This window comes from Triticum aestivum, chromosome 6B, assembly GCF_018294505.1.
Source record: "Triticum aestivum cultivar Chinese Spring chromosome 6B, IWGSC CS RefSeq v2.1, whole genome shotgun sequence".
NCBI lineage: Eukaryota > Viridiplantae > Streptophyta > Magnoliopsida > Poales > Poaceae > Triticum > Triticum aestivum.
In genome coordinates this window covers 379,157,285-379,176,713 of record NC_057810.1, presented here as the reverse complement: position 1 = coordinate 379,176,713, position 19,429 = coordinate 379,157,285, and the positions used below count along the sequence as shown (strand labels likewise).

The 19,429-nt window shown below is 43.2% G+C and overlaps 2 protein-coding genes across 2 annotated transcripts; one reads left to right on the top strand and one right to left on the bottom strand.

Moving 5' to 3' along the window:
• The first annotated feature begins 8,658 nt into the window (after nt 1-8,658).
• LOC123137209 (small nuclear ribonucleoprotein SmD1a) lies at nt 8,659-14,382 on the top strand. Its single transcript, XM_044556830.1, has 4 exons — nt 8,659-8,796; nt 8,916-8,992; nt 13,873-14,064; nt 14,156-14,382. The coding sequence occupies exons 1-4, from the start codon at nt 8,783-8,785 to the stop codon at nt 14,215-14,217; spliced, it is 345 nt and encodes a 114-aa protein (XP_044412765.1). The 5' UTR covers nt 8,659-8,782; the 3' UTR covers nt 14,218-14,382.
• Nucleotides 14,383-14,621: 239 nt separating this feature from the next.
• Nucleotides 14,622-17,876, bottom strand: LOC123137208 (ras-related protein Rab-2-B). Its single transcript, XM_044556829.1, has 6 exons — nt 17,584-17,876; nt 17,289-17,428; nt 16,259-16,341; nt 15,969-16,173; nt 15,813-15,881; nt 14,622-14,986 (listed from the first exon to the last, which is right to left on the bottom strand). The coding sequence occupies exons 1-6, from the start codon at nt 17,627-17,629 to the stop codon at nt 14,897-14,899; spliced, it is 633 nt and encodes a 210-aa protein (XP_044412764.1). The 5' UTR covers nt 17,630-17,876; the 3' UTR covers nt 14,622-14,896.
• Nucleotides 17,877-19,429: the final 1,553 nt, after the last annotated feature.

The following is a 19,429-nucleotide window of genomic DNA, read 5'->3' as shown; positions in this document are numbered from 1 at the left end:
CTAAAATTATATGAAGTAGAATCATGGAGATTTTGTTGCATCGGCCCTTGCACATAATTAGATGCATGATTGATAAAACTAGGGCTAGCCGATACATTATGCTCATTAGATGATCTAGCAACAACATATGCATTATTTGCATCTACATATTTGAATTGGGTATTCATATTACCTTTGTAGATTGCAAACCCTAGATGACGATCTCTTCGTAGCAAGAACGGGCCGGAGACCGTTCAAAGCTTCGTTCCCAGCGGAGTCACCAAAAAGTGTGTTGACACACGAACACGTCACCGTGTACCCTCGACGCCGGGGGTGATGCACCGCAGCTCACGTCGAAGGAGATCCGACCGACAGCGCGATACGCAAGACAGTCGGCGGGCGCTTTTGTAGACCCGAAGCCCCGCTTGCCCGGGAGGGACCCCGTCAGGGCTCGCGGCGGCTATGAGCTGCTCCAGGTCGATTTGCTCGCCCCTAGAGCCTCGTGGATCTGCAGCCCTCCAGCAGGAAGAACTAGCGAAGAACGAGAAGAAAGATACAAGTGAGAGACAAAAAGTAGATGAACACGAAAAAGTAGTAGATTGATTTGTTCGATTGTGTGTTGTTCAATCGGCCATCACCCCTCAGGTATATAAGAGGCGGCTGGACTTCCCATGCAAGGAAAAGGCTTGGATTCACGTCCAAAACCCTAGTCAAATTCGGATTGGTTTTGTCCAAACTTTCCAAAACTGTTCGGTTTAAACTGGATGCACCTTGCGGATAACTTTTGAGGTGGTAAACGACCCCGGATGGAAATGAGCCCAAAAGCAATCTTGACCGTTTCGACGAGACGAACAACTTTTATTTTGAACGTTTTTTTATTAGAGTTCATCTTGAGGGTCAAATCGCGCGTGCAACACAGGCTGTTATTCGCGCTACCCATCAGACAGGGTGTCTGGTGGGGCGCGCCACTTTTGGCTCGTGATAGTGCTGTATTCGGATGGCTTTAACTTTTGCATACGAACTCGGATTGGAACAATTCTTATATCAAAATCGGTCGTTTCAACGAGACGAAGACAATCCATGTAGATCATTTTTCCATACGAGGCAGTCTTGGGGGCGTAATGTGCCGAATAGTGTTCTGAATACAAAATCTCAGTATTTTGAACACAACTTCGGCCTTCGAGATGAGATCAGATGGCGATGGCCCAAACTTCAAAGATGTTCATATCGACAATATGAAACTTTTTCATGTAGAACACTTCTCCATTTGAGGCCATTTTAAATAAGTTCTTGACTGTGCCAAAATCTGGTGTCAACAGTATCTATAATTTTTTTATTGCTCCATGCTACTTTATCTACTGTTTTGGATTATATTGGGCTTTATTTTCCACTTTTATATTATTGTTGGGACTAACCTATTAACCGGAGGCCTAGCCCAGAATTGCTGTTTTTTTTGCCTTTTTTAGTGTTTCGAGGAAACAGAATATCAAACGGAGTCCAAACGGAATGAAACCTTCGGGAACGTAATTTTCTCATCAGATAAGATCCAGGAGACTTGGACCCTCCATCAAGAAAGCCACGAGGCAGTCACGAGGGTGGAGGGCGCCCCCCCTGGGCGTGCCCCCTACCTCGTGGGCCCCTCGAAGCTCTACCAACGTACTCCTTCCTCCTATATATACCTACGTATCCCCAAACGATCAGAACAGGAGCCAAAAACCTAATTCCACCACCGCAACCTTTTGTATCCACGAGATCCCATCTTGGGGCCTGTTCCGGAGCTCCACCGGAGGGGGCATCCACCACGGAGGGCTTGTACATCATCACCATAGCCCCTCCGATGAAGTGTGAGTAGTTTACTTCAGACCTTCGGGTCCATAGCTAGTAGCTAGATGGCTTCTTCTCTCTTTTTGGATCTCAGTACAAAGTTCTCCCCCTCTCTTGTGGAGATATATTCGATGTAATCTTCTTTTTGCGGTGTGTTTGTTAAGACCGATGAATTGTGGGTTTATGATCCAGTATTATCTATGGAAAATATTTGATTATTTTTTGAATTCTTTTATGTATGATTGAGTTATCTTTGCAAGTCTCTTCGAATTATCCTTTTTGGTTTGGCCAACTAAATTGGTAGTTCTTGCAATGGGAGAAGTGCTTAGCTTTGGGTTCAATCTTGCTGTGTCCTTACGCAGTGACAGAAAGGGTTGCAAGGCACGCATTGTATTGTTGCCATCGAGGATAACAAGATGGGGTTTTTATCATATTGCATGAATTTATCCCTCTACATCATGTCATCTTGCTTAAAGGTGTTACTCTGTTTTTACTTAATACTCTAGATGCATGCTGGATAGCGGTCGATGAGTGGAGTAATAGTAGTAGATGCAGAATCGTTTCGATCTACTTGTTTTGGACGTGATGCCTATATACATGATCATTGCCTAGATATACTCATAACTATGCTCAATTCTGTCATTTGCTCAACAGTAATTTGTTCACCCACCGTAGAATACTTATGCCCTTGAGAGAAGCCACTAGTGAAACCTATGGCCCCCAGGTCTATTCTCATCGTATCAATCTCTACCGCTTTATTTACTTGCTTTGTTTACTTTGCCTTTTACTTTTTACTTTGCATCTATCTATCAAAAATACCAAAAATATTATTTATCATCTCTATCAGATCTCACTATCGTAAGTGACCGTGAAGGGATTGACAACCCCTAATCGCGTTGGTTGTGAGTTGCTATCGTTTTGTGTAGGTACGAGGGACTTGTGCGTGGTCTCCTACTGGATTGATACCTTGGTTCTTAAAAACTGAGGGAAATACTTACGCTACTTTGCTGCAACATCCTCTCCTCTTCGGGGAAATCCAACGCAGTGCTCAAGAGGTAGCACAAAGCCGCCTGATGTGCCGACAAATCCCGATAGGAGCTGCACATATCTCGTTCTCCGGGCACACCGGATGAGCAAGACGTCGGGTTGGCATAGACCCTAGTTGCCCAGGAGGCGCTGGACATCGCTCGGTTTGGACCAGCACTCGGAGGAGAACTGGCCCGGGGGGTAAATAAAAATGACCCTCGGGCTCTGGAAACCCAAGTGAAAAAAGGGCTAGGTGAGGCAAATGGTAAAACCAAGGTTGGGCCTTGCTGGAGGAGTTTTATTCAAAGCGAACTGTCAAGGGGGTCCCATAAATCACCCAACCGCGTAAGGAACGCAAAATCAAGAAACATAACACCAGTATGACGGAAACTAGGGCGGCAAGAGTGGAACAAAACACCAGGCATAAGGCCGAGTCTTCCACCCTTTACCAAGTATATAGATGCATTAATTAAATAAGAGATATTGTGATATCCCAACATAATCCTGTCCATCATGGAGCAATCTTCAACTTCACCTGCAACTAACAACGCTATAAGAGGGGTTGAGCAAAGCGGTAACATAGCCAAGCAATGGTTTGCTAGGAAGGGTGAAAAGGTTAGAGGCTGACATGGCAATTTGGGAGGCTTGAAGAGCAAATGATAGGTAGCGCAACATAGCGATAGAACGAAGCAACTAGCATAGCAATGATAGTAGTGAGATCCAAGGTGACGGTCATCTTGCCTGAAATCCCGCTAGGAAGAAGAACGAGTCCATGAAGAAGACAAACGGACGTAGTCGAACGAATCCTCACACTCCGGAACGAAACCGAAGCTAACGAGAGAAGCAACCCGGAAAGAAGCAAACAACATGGTAAACACACAAGCATAAACATGGCATGATGCACAAACAAGTATGATGCATGTACGGTTTAATGAGGCATTGGCATGGCAAAGTGCAACAAATAATACTACAAGTTAAGTGGAGCTCAATATGCCTAGGTTTTTGGGATTAGGCTAGATTAGGTATGAAGTTGGTCTATATATAGGGAAAGGGGGGTTTAGGGTAGATTTGGACCCTCCGATTAAATCCGACGGTCAAGAATAGAAGGTTAGGGGAGTCCAATGGAGAAACGCAGATATTTTATAGATGTTTGGAGATGATCCGGAGCCAATGGTAATGACTGAGCGGGTCGGGTTCGGGGGAGTTTCGGACGCGCGCGCGAGGGGCTGCGAGCTGGCAAGAGTGGGTCAAACGGTCAGGCAACAAAAGAACGGTTGGTCTAAGAAAGGTCAACGGAGGCGAGGAAGAAGCGGCAACAACAAACGGCTACGAGTTTTGAAAACAATGCTGATGCAATGCGCATGATGCTATGAGATGAGATGCATGGCATGAACAAAATGCAAAACAAAAGACAAAACCCAACCACGAAGGAAATATCATATCGCATCTCCGAAAAAAGGCAAGAGTTGGAGTTACGGATATGGAAAGTTGCATCCGGGGCGTTACACAGGTTCACTATTAGTTATTGATCGGAGAGGTGTCTCGGTCATGTCTACATGATTCTCGAACTCGTAGGGTCCGCACGCTTAACATTCGGGGATGCTGAAGTAATATTGGGATATGCATGTTGGTGACTGGATGTTGTTTGGAGTCCCGGATGAGATCCCGGACGTCTCAAGGAGCTTCGGAATGGTCCGGAGGTAAAGATTTATATATGAGAAGTAGTTTTCAGGGTTTCAGAAAAAGTTTCAATATGTTTAGTATTGTATGGGGAAGCTTCTAGAAGGTTCTGGAAGTCCACCAAGGGTTCCACCATGTCCCAAGGTCCAGCATAGGGTGAGGGGAGGTGCCCTGGCCTTACTGGGCCAGGCGCACAAGTCCCTCAAGGCTCATGTGGCTTGGGAGAGGTGGAAAGTCCGCATGTGTATGGAAAAGGAGGGAATTGGACTAGGAGTCCAACTCCCCCCCCCTTGATGTGCCCCTAGGGCTTGGAGGGCTGGCCACCACGCCCCTCCACCTATATATAGTGGGGAGGGGCGCCCCAACAGGACACACAAGCCCTTGGCCCCCTCTCTCTTCCATTACTTTGTAACTCCTCCATCTTAGTTGTTTCGGTAGCGCTTGGCGTAACCTTGCGGGAATCACTCCACCACCATCATCGTCATGTCGTCGTGCTGCCGGCGATCCCATCTACTTCTCCCTCCTCGCTTGTTGGATCAAGGAGGAGGATACGTCATCGAGCCGTACGTGTGCTGAACGCGGAGGTGTCGTCCGTTCGGTACTTCATCGGTTTGGATCGGGATTGGATCGTGACGAGTACGACTACATCAACCGCGTGATATATGCTTTTGCTTACCGGTCTATGAGGGTACATAGACACACTCTCCCCTCTCCTTTCTATGCTTCTCCTAGATAGATCTTGGGTGTTCGTACGATTTTTTATTTTCATGCTTCGTTCCCCAACAGTAACCCTAGGTACCCTCGATGCCTATATAAGTCGAGGGGTTTGGTCCGTAGAGTTAAGTTAGATTCATACACATACAATCCCGAGGTAGATCATCGTGTACTTTGTTCTCCATCACAATCAATACAATAGAAGCAAGATGCGGGTTTTTATGTTGAAAATGTGCACTAGATGCAATAATATTTGTATATTTTCTATAATTAAGAGTTTATATTCTATTCTACAACTGTTATGATTCTGGAATACATGATTCAGAGAAAAACTCATAAGCACATGTAGAATAATAAAATGGTAAAACATGATTCCTATTTCTAATCTTTGCCTACTCACAGACTAGACGATTAGGAGTTGGTGATGGTGTTTCTTTGCTTGATATTAGTCATCCTTTTGGTTGATCTCTTCATACCTAGGTGGAAAAAGGACAATATTGGGTGTTCTAAACATTTGCAATGTTGTGTAAATTGTAATCAAAATTCTGAACTTCATGTATGGAACTTTGTATTGCTTCTATTGTATTCGATGGGACTTTGCATGAATTTGAGCACCTTATTAGAATAGATGGCACTTTGTAACTTTTACAGATGAAATGGTATTCGATGGAACTTTGTATTCATCTGATCACTTTATTAAAACAATGGCACTTTGTAATCATGCGCAAAAGTTTAAATGTTTATAGATGGAACTTTGTATTGCTTTGTATCGGAAATGCACTTTGGCACATGGGAGCATATGCTCCTGCTATTGGAAAAACATTTCAAAATGTCAAAAATTCCAAAAAAAAATTGACGTGTACATCTCGATATTCTATGTGGGCACGCCAAGTTTCACGGAAAACCAACATTTTTTGTGGTTTGTGTAAAAAAGACAAAAATGCCTAGTGAAAAGCCACTTTTAACACCAAATTTTATCTCTTTCACACGCGACACAAAAGTTGTCAGTTTTTCGAACCGACTTTGTGAGTACGTAGAATGTCGATATGTACGCCCAAAACATTTTGTCAACATTTTTTGACATTTCAAAATGTGTTTAAGACACATTTTAAAAATCAGGAGCATATACTCCCAGGTGCCAAACGCCACTCTCGCTTTGTATTGTATTCAATGTACCTTGTATTAATGTGAGCACCTTAGCAGAACATATGACACTTTGTAATTGTGTGCAAAAGTTTGAAATTTCATATATGAAACTTTGTATTTATTTGAGCACCTTATTGTAACATATCAATTTTCGTAATTGTTTGCAAAAGTCTGAACTTTTATAGATGGAACTTTGTATTGCTTTGTATTTTATTGAGTGTAACTTTGTATTAATTTGACCACCTTATTAGAACGTATGGCACTTTGTAATTGTGTGCAAAAGTCCGAACTTTTTTATATATGGAACTTTGTGTTCAATTGAGCACCTTATTAAATATATGCCTTTTTGCAATTGTTTTGCAAAAGTCCGAACTGTTATGGATGGAACTTTGTATTGTATCTGCGTTGTTAGCAATTTGGCACCTTGTTTGTGCAAATGTTCAAACTTTCAAAGATAACACTAGGAGATTAATGTGTGCAAGAGTGCCACTTAATTAGCATGTGTGATTAGTCAACAAGTAATAACTCATTTTAATTAGCCGTTATGATAAATAAATGATGCTTAGCTAGTGCCCACGCCAACTAGTTTGAAATTCAAACACAAAGGGGAGCAGGTCACTATGGTGGATGGCAGGAAAGGTGGCAGGGCTGTATGGTAGGAAGGTGACATGGTTGTATGGCAAAAAATGTGGCATTGCTATATAGGATGCGACTATGAGTCAGTTTGATTCGCATCCTGGCCGTTGAGTGCCTGGCCTGGAGCCTGCTAGGGATGTGCTTGGAGAGTGTTTGTTTGCTGTCTTGGAAAAACATGATGGAGAGTGTTTGTTTGCTGTCTTGGAAAAACGTGATGCAACTTGGCCTGAACACACCACAACTTGGTTAGCCTGGCTTCTAAACCAAGCAAATTAATTGGCCTGTCTTTTTTCTAGCGCTTGGCCAGCCTGGGAACACTAGTTCATACAAATAGTACATGGTGTGATATATTCTATCAAAAACTAGTAAACTTTTTTGGCCATCACATTATTTCGTCAGACCGAGGTACCTTGTCCGGGTTTATTAAGCCCAGGCAGAAAAGGAGCTTTATAAATGAGGACATAGCTACTCTCTTCGTCCGGGTTTATTAGGCGTCAGTAAAGATTCGGAGTAATCTTCAGGTTGTTGGTTTTTACCAGGCATGCAACCGAGGCCACCGACCAAACAAGCCTATGTGCCGCCTATTATGAGGCGCATGACTACCTCGCTTATAGGGTGCATGTGGTGGGCCTGCCCAGTAAGACATGGCTCGTCCTGCTAACATCATCCTGACATCACCCGAGTTTTTTCTTTTATTTATATTTTAAATTAAATGCATATAGTTCAAAACTTAAATTTACTTAGGAAATTTAAAACACAATTTTGAAAAATGCGAACATAGTATTAAAAAATTGTTATAGCAGTTTGAAAAAATGTTGATAATTTTCAAGGAAAATGTTCGGGACAATGAATTTTTTCCCGCATTTCAAAAAAATGTATGCGATTTAAAAAAGGTGTACACAATGTAAAAAAAATGTTCCGTGCCATTAAAAAAATGTACGTCACATTTGATGGAAATATTCCCACATCCCAAAAAATGTTCATGAAATTTTGAAAATGTATATAAAAATATGAAAAAAATGTTCACATAGATTATTTTTTTCTTTCCATTTAAAAATTGTAGCGTGACATTTTATGAAATATTCACGTGTTTTCAAAAATATCCGTGAAGTTTTCAAAAATGTGCATAAAATGTAGAAAAATATTTTCATAGTTTTAAGAAAATGTTTATTTCCTTTTGAAAATATAATACGTGTATTTGAAAAAATATTACCATCGTATTAAAAAAAGTGTTCAAAACATGTACACCATTTATATTTAAAAATGTCCAACGTGCATCAGAAAATGTTCCATGTGTGCTCTAATAATGTATGTTCTGTATTGAGAAAAATTTGACATGTGTTGAAAACAAAGAAAATGGTAAAAGCCAAAAAAGAAATAAAAAGAATCAAAGAAAACCAAAAGTAAAAAAGTGAAGAAAAAATAACCAATAAGAAAACAAAGAAAACCAGAGTGAAAAATATAAATAAAACAAAGAAAACCATGAAATCAAGGAAAAAAGAAAATAAGACGAAAAAAAATAAACCGGTCGAGCCTCGAACCTAGAGCGATCGGCCGCAGCTAAATGGGCCAGGCCGCAAGTGGTCGCCCGTTAACTACGGCCTTAGAGTTCTCGCAGAAGGCAGTGAATCCGATAACTACGGCCCAGTTAAGCCCAGGTCGAAGTCTCTCTCCCAGATCGGGGGTTTATGTCTCCTTCCCCGCTGAGAAAAGAAGCAGCTCGTGGCAGCTCCCTGCAAAAACCCTAGCTTTACCTCCGCCACCAAGCGCCTCCACAATGAAGCTCGTCAGGTAACCGGTGCTCCTTGTTCGACCTTTTTCCTAGGATTCAGTTTCGATTTCCCTGGAATTTACTGATTCTTCCGGTGCAATTTTTCGCCCAAATTGGTGCGGATTTGGGTGGCCTGCAGATTCTTGATGAAGCTGAACAACGAGACGGTGACCATCGAGCTCAAGAATGGTACCACCGTCCACGGCACCATCATTGGTATGATGCGCACCGATCTTTACTGAGAGAACTAGATTTTTTTGTGTGGGTGTTGGGTGGGAGAGAGAGGGGAGGGAGAGGGGTGGGGGGGGGGGGGGGGCGTTCTTTGCTGAGGTGGTGGGTTGTTCACTTGTTTGGTTCGATGCATTTGGTGACGGTGCCAGCGCGATGTCGCCTGTTTGCTATGACTTTTAAGAAGCCACTTGATTTTCTGTGCAAAGCCTCTGTCTCTGTCATTGGAACCATGGACATAGCAGGGCTGTTTGTTGGTCTTCAGCGCTGTCATCTGCTTGCTGCCATCTCGAGCTAGTGTGCACTTGAGCCTTCCTTTTAGTCGTATCCTGCAGCTGTCTGTATTTTTGTTTTTGGTTAAGCTTTTATGTGTATCTCTTAATGTTGCATCTATTCGTATAGTTTACTTACTCAGGTTACTAGTAGTAGAAGTAGCAAATTCTGATGGGAATTGTTTGATTAATTATCCTGATTTCAGTAGGTAATGTTGCTTATGTCGTGGTAAACCAAACATAGATTGGATAACTGTTGAGCGATGAGAAGATGTTGATGACCAGATGAGTAGGTTACCGGATGTTGAAATGGAAATGGCAAAGAAAGTATAAATGAAACCTAAAATGTACTCCCTCCGTCCACAAATAAAAGATGTTTTGGATATTTCAATACGGACTACATATTGACTGAAATGAGTGAACGGACACACTAAAACGTGTCTATATACATCTGATTTAGAAAAAGGTTTGAACATCTTATATTTGTGAATGGAGGGAGTATTTTCTTACTGAATTACCTTTTTCATGTTTTGAATCCCTGGTGGAATATATTAGGTTTTGTAGGAAAACTTCAGGCGGACAGTTTTCTATGCCTTGCTAAGTAAGCTTTAATAGTGTGTATTTTGACATTCGTTCTATAGAATTACTCTGTCTGTAACTTGATACAAGGTAATATAGCATGTTAAATAAACTCAGCATGTGCTAGCTGTACTTACCTTCATGTTGCCACATGCTTGGTTCTGCAAATCTTTTCATGGTTGATTGTTTAGTCTTGTTTTCCACGTCCATTTAAAGTTACATGCTCTTGGTTGAGACTGCAGCATCTATAGGTTCCATAGTCCCTGTATACGCCTGTCTAATAGACAGGCTTGATAAATCTGGTGACTGAGAGCATGTTAATTCATTTTATAGATTTAATTGTACTAGAAGAACGCCCGTGCGTTGCAACGGGGCCACATTAACTTTAAGAGTTCAATATTACGACATTGGCGACCTTTTTTACCATCAAATCCTCACACACACACTCTCTCCCCCTCCCTCTTCCTCACTCTCTCTCTCCCTCTCTCTCTCTAACACACACACACACATAGCCTATTCTCCCCGCCAATAAGACTCACTCAATTGGCAATAATGTGTGGACTTGTGGTGAGCTTGACTGAACTAATGGATAGTGTGATACATTCCCCAATCATTTAACAATGAAATTTCAAAAATGGGAAGATTATGTAACACCTCAAGTCGTTAGCTACAGTGACCTCCTCCTAATGATGCCATGTCATTAGGCTTGCTAAGCCAAACTGCCACTTGATAAAAATTAAAGCCCAATTCAAATTTAAAATGAAGTCAAATAAATTATTTCGTCAAACAGTAAAACTAAAATGTCCACCATATTCTATAAATTCCACTGATCTTTGACATGTTGAGCCCAACATTTTTTGACCCAAAAATTAAATCTTGTCAAATTAATAAGAGGTCCAACAGTAGTTAACATAACCAATTAAATATAAACCTAATTTTATGTATTTCCTTTTGGCCCCAAACTTTTTGTGCCACCTAAAAATATTGTGCTCGAATTGTGTGCATAGTTTCACAATTAACAAAATCCATTTAGTTGATATAAGAATAAATAGAAAACGGTGTTAATAAGGAGAAACGGATTAGAATACATTAAAACCAAAAGGAAGATGAAAAAGGGGATTCCCCCTACCCTCCGGGCCTTGTCGCCGAACCGGCCCAGTGGTCCAGTCCCCGCACGGTCGTCTTCTCCTGTTCCCCGACCACCTCGCCGGCATCGAAGGGGAATGGATAAGGGTGACGCCCTGCCTCCCCTGCCCCCATGGCCTCACTCCTCGACGCCCCCTCCCAGATCCACTTCTCCTCCTCGCTCACTCGATCCCGGTGATCTGGACGAAGTCAGATGCCACGGCCACCATGACCGACCCCGTCCACACGGCCACTGCCCTCCCTGCTGGCTAGGAGCTTGTCGAGGAGCTCCGAATGCCTCCGCTACTTGGTCTGCGCCAACGAGATCAAGTCCAGCACCCCCAGATCGACGTCGTTGCCGTCTTCCTCAACCTTCGGCCACCGCGACATTGTCATTCGATCCGCGCCGCCCCGAGCTCCCCTGTCTTCCCCTAGGGTGCCATTGACACCGGCGTGATCTCCTCTTGCCTTTCCCCAGTTTCCCCTCTCGTTTGCTCTCCTTAGGTATTTCGCCGTGGCCGAGAACCGCCGTCCGCCATGGCCATTGCAGGGGTAGCCACTGAGCTCCTCGGATTGACCCCGTGGCACATGCCCGCTCCTATGCGAGCCCATGCCCGAGCCTTCAGCTCTTCTTCCGCGCCCGCGGGGCCACTCCCTCTCTGGCTCTCCATGCCCACGCACGTGCCACATCGCGTCCGTTGCGCCCGCCGTTGCCATCACGCTCGCCACAGCCATCGCACCACTGTGCCCCGCGCGACGCACACCCTGGCCGCGCGTCACACTCTCGCTCGCTGGGCTCGCCCCGTCTGCTGCCGCCTATCCCTTCGCTCGCCCCGCTGTCGCGCCCCTGCCTCGCGCAGCCTCCTGTCGCGGCCATCTTCTGTCGGCCGCCCCCTCAGCCACGCCGGCCGCATCTCTGCCCTCCATCGTCGGCTGCTCGCCTCGCCTGCTGCGTGCTTCTTCCTGCTGCTATGCGCTGCTCTACCACTGGTACGCTGTTGCGCCATGCCCTCGACACCGCTGTGGACAAACGTGGCGGAGGGATTGTCAATGGAGTATGAGGAGGAGGGGGCGGAGAAGGTGTGGAGAGGCAAGAGGTCTAGGGTGGCGTCAGCTGACTGTGGTGGAGGTGATTATGCGAGAAGGAGCCGGAGCGGAAGGAGAGGTCAAAATTGAAAAGAATCGCAAAAAAATCATAACCCGGAGATCTCATTCCAAAAAAATGCTAATATCGATGGAGGGGTGATTTCCTTCAATAGGTGGAAAACATAGGAAATATTGGATGTTATCAAGGAAAGGTAAAAATTTAGGAAAGTTAGGATTTTGAACTGATTTCTATGCAAATGGGGTTTTATTGTTTGGTAACATGATATCAGTACCTGCCCGTTTGTGACGTGTCTGATTAGGAAAGTTTGCAAATGTTAAGAAACTATTTATTGGGAGGAAAGTTTGTGACGTCTCTGTTATTTGTTTCCTAAAACAAATTTCACTAATGAGAGAAATCGATTGATTTAGATAAGTTAGGAAAGTTAGGTTCAAATCTATTATTTGTTTCTTAAAAAATTGTTATTTGTTTCCTAAGACAAATTGAACCAATAAAAGGAATCGATTGATATGAATAATTTAAGGAAGTTAGATCCGTGATTTGTTATACATTAGGAAAGTCCTGGTTGTAATAAAGAGTGGAGAGAAAAATAAACCGATGGACCAGGGGGTGGTGGGAGGAGAGACGAAAAAAAACCAGCGAAAAAAAACCGTGGAGACTATTCACCAACTGCTCCATTAGGAGTAGAGATTTGTTAAGATGTTAAGCTAGTTAATTGAAATGTATTCTGCAAATGTAATTCTGTGCAGTAAAAATGCTAAGAATATAATGTTTCCTTCATGAGCTGGCATCGTTTGAGAGCATGGTTAATAGCATAGCCAACTGCTGGCTCTGTATAGTAGTCATGTCATCTACTCCCTCCGTTCCTAAATATTTGGCTTTTTATCAATTTCAAATGGACTACCACATACGGATGTATATAGACATATTTTAGAGTGTAGATTCACTTATTTTGCTCTGTATGTAGTCACTTATTGAAATCTCTAGAAAGACAAATATTTAGTAAAGGAGGGAGTATAGCCTAACTAAAAGCCAACCCATATAGGAGTACTAGTTAACTATAGGCATTTTCTACTTTATCACTACCTGTCCCTTCTCCTTCTCTGACAGTGCTTCTTGCAGCCTGTGCTGAGCTAGCAACTAATTTATAGCCCGTTTCTCTTGTCTCTCCTCCAACTCATCATAAATATGATATGGCACCTCTTATGTCATCCTATTATACTTGCTCTGATATAGCAATGAACAATTTACTATGTTATGAAGTTCTAACGACTTCAGATAAGTAAAGTTGATCTTCCTTTTTGAATAATAACATCTGCAGCTTAGATAGTCATGTTGGTTATTGATTTTAGGAATGTCCTCAAATACTTTACATATCTCATTCATCGGATCTCACTTCATTAGTACTTTCTGATGTTTCCTACCTGTGATATCTACACACTCGAAATTTGTATTGGATGTAAACCACATGTTAAGGTTGTAGGAAATATTGTTTTGTATTTTCAACTTTTTTCAAGTTATTGAGTATCTAATGTGAACATATAGGAGTTTTGCTGGAACAGAGTTTGAAAATGGCATGAGCTGTGTTGTTTTAGTAAAAGTAGTGGATTCTGGTTTCAGAAGTGCTAGTCTTGCATTCATATCCATATTTTAGTTACAATTAATCTGTCAGTCAGTCCTCTGATATGATTTTCTTTCTCATCATTTTGTATTATGGCCTGTAATCATCCTGAAGTGTATTCATTAGTAGTGTATGCATGTGTCCTGAGTTCATGCCTATTTTGTAGGCGTCGACATCAGCATGAATACTCATCTGAAGACTGTCAAGCTCACATTGAAAGGGAAGAATCCTGTTACCCTTGACCACCTTAGTGTGAGGGGAAACAACATTCGATATTACATCCTTCCTGACAGCTTAAACCTGGAGACGTTGCTGGTTGAGGAAACACCAAGGGTGAAGCCTAAGAAGCCTACTGCAGGTTTGGTATTAGTGTCTTTCTGTGTTCTATTTTGTTTATGCACTATCACTGGCGCCGTCCTCTGAACACCCCTTCCTTCATCTGGATGCAGGGAAACCTATGGGTCGTGGGCGCGGCCGTGGTCGTGGGCGCGGTCGTGGCAGGGGGCGCTGAGCTATGTTATACCTTGGAAATTTTGCACTGCATGCTTGTGTGCAGTGTAATCTGGTTTCTTACTTGTACGGAGCAATATTCTTATTAGAGCCAAGAAGACGTTGATATTGGCTGTACCAGCTGTTCTTGATGTGGAATTATGTTATGTTGTTGGTGTTTGACTGATGTTCTGAAGTGTGCTAGCTTTATATTGCGGGTGTTCAAAAGTGTGCTATCTTTATATTGTGATTATTACTGTGTCATGAATCCCATTTCTAGGAAATTTATCTGGTATGTTCCGACAAAGTATGAGTAATATCCGACAAAGTTGAACAATGGTTGTGACTATTGCTATTGGACAAGTATTAAATGCATCATCAACAACAAGCACAAATAGCGTGGACAAATACTGCGCAATGGAAGGATGAGGGCAAATATTGTGACATGGATCAGGGCGATTGCTGCACAGCCATGTCTGTAGTCTACAAAGCATTATTACATCGAACAAATGAATAGCCACACCATTACAGACAAATGGACAGAAACTATAGATGTTTGCTTTACATAAAGATTGCGCAGTGTAGACAAGCACCATTGATGAACATTTGCTCACTGATTACACCGTCAATGGCGGAAGGAAGGACAACAACCTGGGCAGCTGTTTTCAGTCTCACATTATAGGACTTGGTCGTAAACTTGCTTAACTGCAGCAGCCACCTGCTTGAGAGGACGAGCCAGCACCACCTCCAGATGCATTGGGGACAGCATAGCCAACCTTGATTCCGTAGGACTACAGCGAATAAGGAAAGAACATTATACATTGAGAACATTAGTTTGGGGGAGGAGAAGTGCTAGCCTAGTCAATCAGCACTACAGGAAATGAAAACAACTACTGTTTCAGAATAAAGCAGAAGAGACGTTCTTAGAAGAAGAATGAATGTAAATCAAACTTTGGTTTCATCTATTCGCCAACACTACTAAAGGACGAAAAGCTGCATTTATGGGGTATCGAATGGAACGAAAGGAGCTGCCAATGACAAATGAATAAATGGCACAAAGCAAAAAATACAGGAGACAAGAACAGAGAGAATATATAACTGGAGACTCATCTAATCACCTATCCACACTCATCCCCTGATGCTTAGATGATCAAATGCTAAGAGAAGCACATGATCACACTTCCAATTACTACTAACACAGAAAAGTTTGTTGACCTGCCCAAGTACACCTGTCCTCCTACCAAAACTTAAATGATTACAACCTGATAAGATACCCTCTTGGGTGTCACATGCAACAAGCAACATATCCCCAAAGCCATTTTGTTGCATTTTCTTATGACAAGATCTCCAGTAAAAAACTGTTATGCTCCCTCCATTCCTAAATATAAGTCTTTTTAGAGATTCCAATATGGACTACATACGGATGTATATAGACGTATTTTAGAGTGTAGATTCACTCATTTTGCTCCATATGTAGTCCATATTATAATCTCTAAAAAGACTTATATATTTAGGAACAGAGGAGTACAAGTTATGTATGGCACCAGAAGGAGACCAGACCAATATATTTAACTTGGTTATTTGATAAACAGAAAATTCATGCAATTTAACACTCACCTCATTAGATACATCAAAAACACCATCTTGGATTTTCTTGTATATTGTTCCAGCCGTCTTAATGAATGCCTGCACCACAAAAAAGATGTGAGTTTTCTTTTTGGGCACAAACTAAAAAGTGTAATCCCACAAAGCACACTAGGAATAAACCATCACCTCCTCAACATTTTGTGCTGTTTTTGCAGATGCCTCCATAAAGACTAGACCATGCTCCTTGGCGAACTGTTCACCCTCCTCGTAGCTGACAGCCCGTCTATGAGACAGATCACATTTGTTTCCGATTAACATCACTGTCATATTGGCATTTGCATGCTGTCTTGCATCTTCTAGCCAGCTCGCAAGATGGTTAAAAGTTTCCCTCCTGAAGTATGGACAGTCAGGTGGAAGGACCATTAGCATGCAGAAATTTGAACACAAAAAGTGTTGTATTCCCAAACCTACTGTACCTGGTGATATCATAAACCAAAAGAGCACCAGCAGCACCTCTGTAGTATGATCTTGTTATAGATCTGAATGATTCTTGGCCAGCCTGTAATGTGAAGAAATGATAGGTATGAGATGGAGGGCTCTGTGAAGTCGAACTCAATAACCACTGTGGATCCTGGACTACAGAAACATGCAATCCCAAGCAAAATCACATGCCAATTTAGTTAAGCAGTCGTCAACAGCAAAACTTGTTATGTAACTAAGGAAAAGCAAATCATAACATGGTATGATGAACAAGCTAAAAGAACAAGTATAAACATGAGTGCGAAACTCTTAAGTTAAGTGGCCACAAAAGGACCCCTTCGGTACAAAAGTGTCCCCATATTGGGGGGAAATGCAGTCAAACCATTAGAACTTTAACTAAAAAAAACACCTTGGTGAATACGTACTACTTAGACCGTCTCAAGAAATGCATACTAGTAGGTTTATCTGGGAAACACTGGATTACTATAATCTTTTATTAGGCTTTGCAAATATATTAAATATTACTCCCTCCATCCGACAATACTTGTCACCAAAATGAATAAAAAGAGATGTATCTAGAACTAAAATACGTCTAGATACATCCCCTTTCATCCATTTTGATGACAAGTATTTCCGGACGGAGGGAGTACAACGGAAGTTGGTGACCAATAGAGAGATGGAAATTGGTTTTTAGAATCCGTGCCAAAGCAGCAAATGCCCAAATGGGGCATCCTTTTCTGACCAGAGAGAGTGATCCATAACTACTAGATATACTGTAAACTACTTCCTCCGTCCCATAATGTAAGACTTTTTTTTACACTACACTAGAGTCAAAAAAACGTCTTACATCATGGGAGGAGTAGCATATGACAAGACAATAAAGCAAGGAATGTATGCTTCATTTACTCCGCGGAGGGCAATACTGCAAGCAGTAGGAGGGAAAATAACTATACTGGCCAAAATTAAATTGCATCTGAATCAAGAGTTGCTAGTTGTAACAGAAAGGGCACGGCGTGGAGCACGAACCGTGTCCCAAATCTGGAGCTTGATGGGCTTGTTGTCGATGGTGATCATGCGGGCGCCGAACTCGACGCCGATGGTGAGGTCGTGCACGGGCTGAAACCTCTTGTCGGTGAACTGCAGCAGCAGGCATGACTTGCCCACGCCTGCAAAAAGAAAAGAAAAGCAATCACGACGCGCACGAAGCAAGCGGCGCGCATGGCCAAGAAAGCAGCTCAGCAGCCTCGCGGATCCGATCCTATTCCTACCCAGGGGCCATACGGGAGAGATTCGGGAGGGGCAGGGGAGAGATTGTGCGAACCTGTGTCGCCGATGATGATGTACTTGAAGAGGTAGGCGTACGACATGGTCGATCCCGGCGGCGACGAACGGATCGGAGGAGCGGCGAATTGCCAAGGATTCTAGCGTCTGATTGGTTTAAGAGAAGGGAGAGGGAGGGGAATTGCGGGCGCTTGTGCAACCGACGCACGCGACAGCTATTTTGATGTTGGCCGACCAAAACTCGAGAGGCAGCCCACGGTACGCCTAGCTGGCTGGACGCGCGTGCCACGTTCATGCTCGTCTCGGCCCTTCGCGGCCAAGGAATCCGGCTGGATCTGGTTCCAGGTGTTTCTTTTGCTGATTTGGACGATGGAGCCAGGCTACAGTCTCATTTATTACTGAGAATCAAAAAAACTAGCACATGATTCACCTTTAAAAAAAGACGCGGATAACCACCACACGTGTGGTATTTAAGGGGTGTGTGCCACACGCCCGTGTGGCATAGACACGGACCAACCCGCACGACGGCGTCCGGGCGCTCCCATCCATAGCCCGCACATCTGGTGTGTGGCTCGATCGCCCGCACGTCCGGATGAGCGAACCCGCTGCCCGCACAACCTCACGCGCCCATCGGTCGAATCCCCGCGTTCGAATCACATTGCCACCGCCCGTCGTCATCTCCAACCTCTGCATCGACAGATCTTCCCCTACCTCCGTCGGCTTCCTTCTCTAGTTGCCATGGCAACCATATCAGATCCCTAGCGCCCACACCCCCCATCGACGGAAAAAGACGACAACAAGCTCACAGGTCAGAAAACATGTCTCCTCCTCCTTCCCAAATTCCCATCCACTCTCCCTCCCGACCCCGTCGTAGATTTCCCATGTAGATGGCGACTGGATCCACAGTTCTGGCTGTTCATGTTTATTCTCCTCTGCCCTCCAACGATCACAAATTTGCCATGTTCTATCATGGATATGATCTAAGAAATTAGGTTTCAGATACTGTCAGCAGGTGTTTGAAGAGGATGTTTGAGATTCACTAACAACAGGGCAGAACAGAGCAATTTTGGGTAGGTCATATGAAGTGAAAAAAATATATTTGCCACCTACATATGTCGGCAGTTGCCACCTATCTATGTCGTCAGTTGCCATCATATTATATTATCAGTTGCCATCAGTTCGACAAACTAGTTGTCATCCAGATTGTAGAAAAGAGGATGAACATGCGTGCCCTATCATCTGAAAAATGCACGCCTACGATAATTCCTACTTGCCATGCTGTAATAGTTGTTTACGACATAAATGTGATAAGATTGTCATGTTTCCTTTTATGTGCAAACAACAAACAAATGGAATTCAAAATACCGAGTAATGATGTGTTCTTATTCGTGCAATTACCAAAAACACAGTGTGTAAAGCAGAGAAAATGAATCATGAAGACAGGGCTGACTCATGGTTTTATGGAAGGCCACAAGCTCCATTTTGGGATGCAACAGAGTACAATCAACTCATTTCTACAGGACCATTGCTGCCACTAATAGAGCAGTACGCGAGCTTAGTTACGATGCATGATCAAAAAAGGACAGTTGACATGTTTGTGGACTTCAAAATCGTATTCTACTTACGTAGTGCAATGACATTGTTTGCAGGTTCTTATGACACGAATACACAGGCGGGGGTACCGTGGCAAGTTGGAACACGAGGGGCTATCGGTGATAGATATACAGGAAACCTGTTGGGTTCTACGGTAGGGTGCGTCGACTGCAAATTAAAATTTTCCTACGCGCAGAACAACAGGAACATGCTAAGGGAGATGGATCACGGATCGTTACCACTAGACGCGCAGTGTCGTGCAGCAGAAGAAGAGTTGGGGCAGCGCGTCCGCG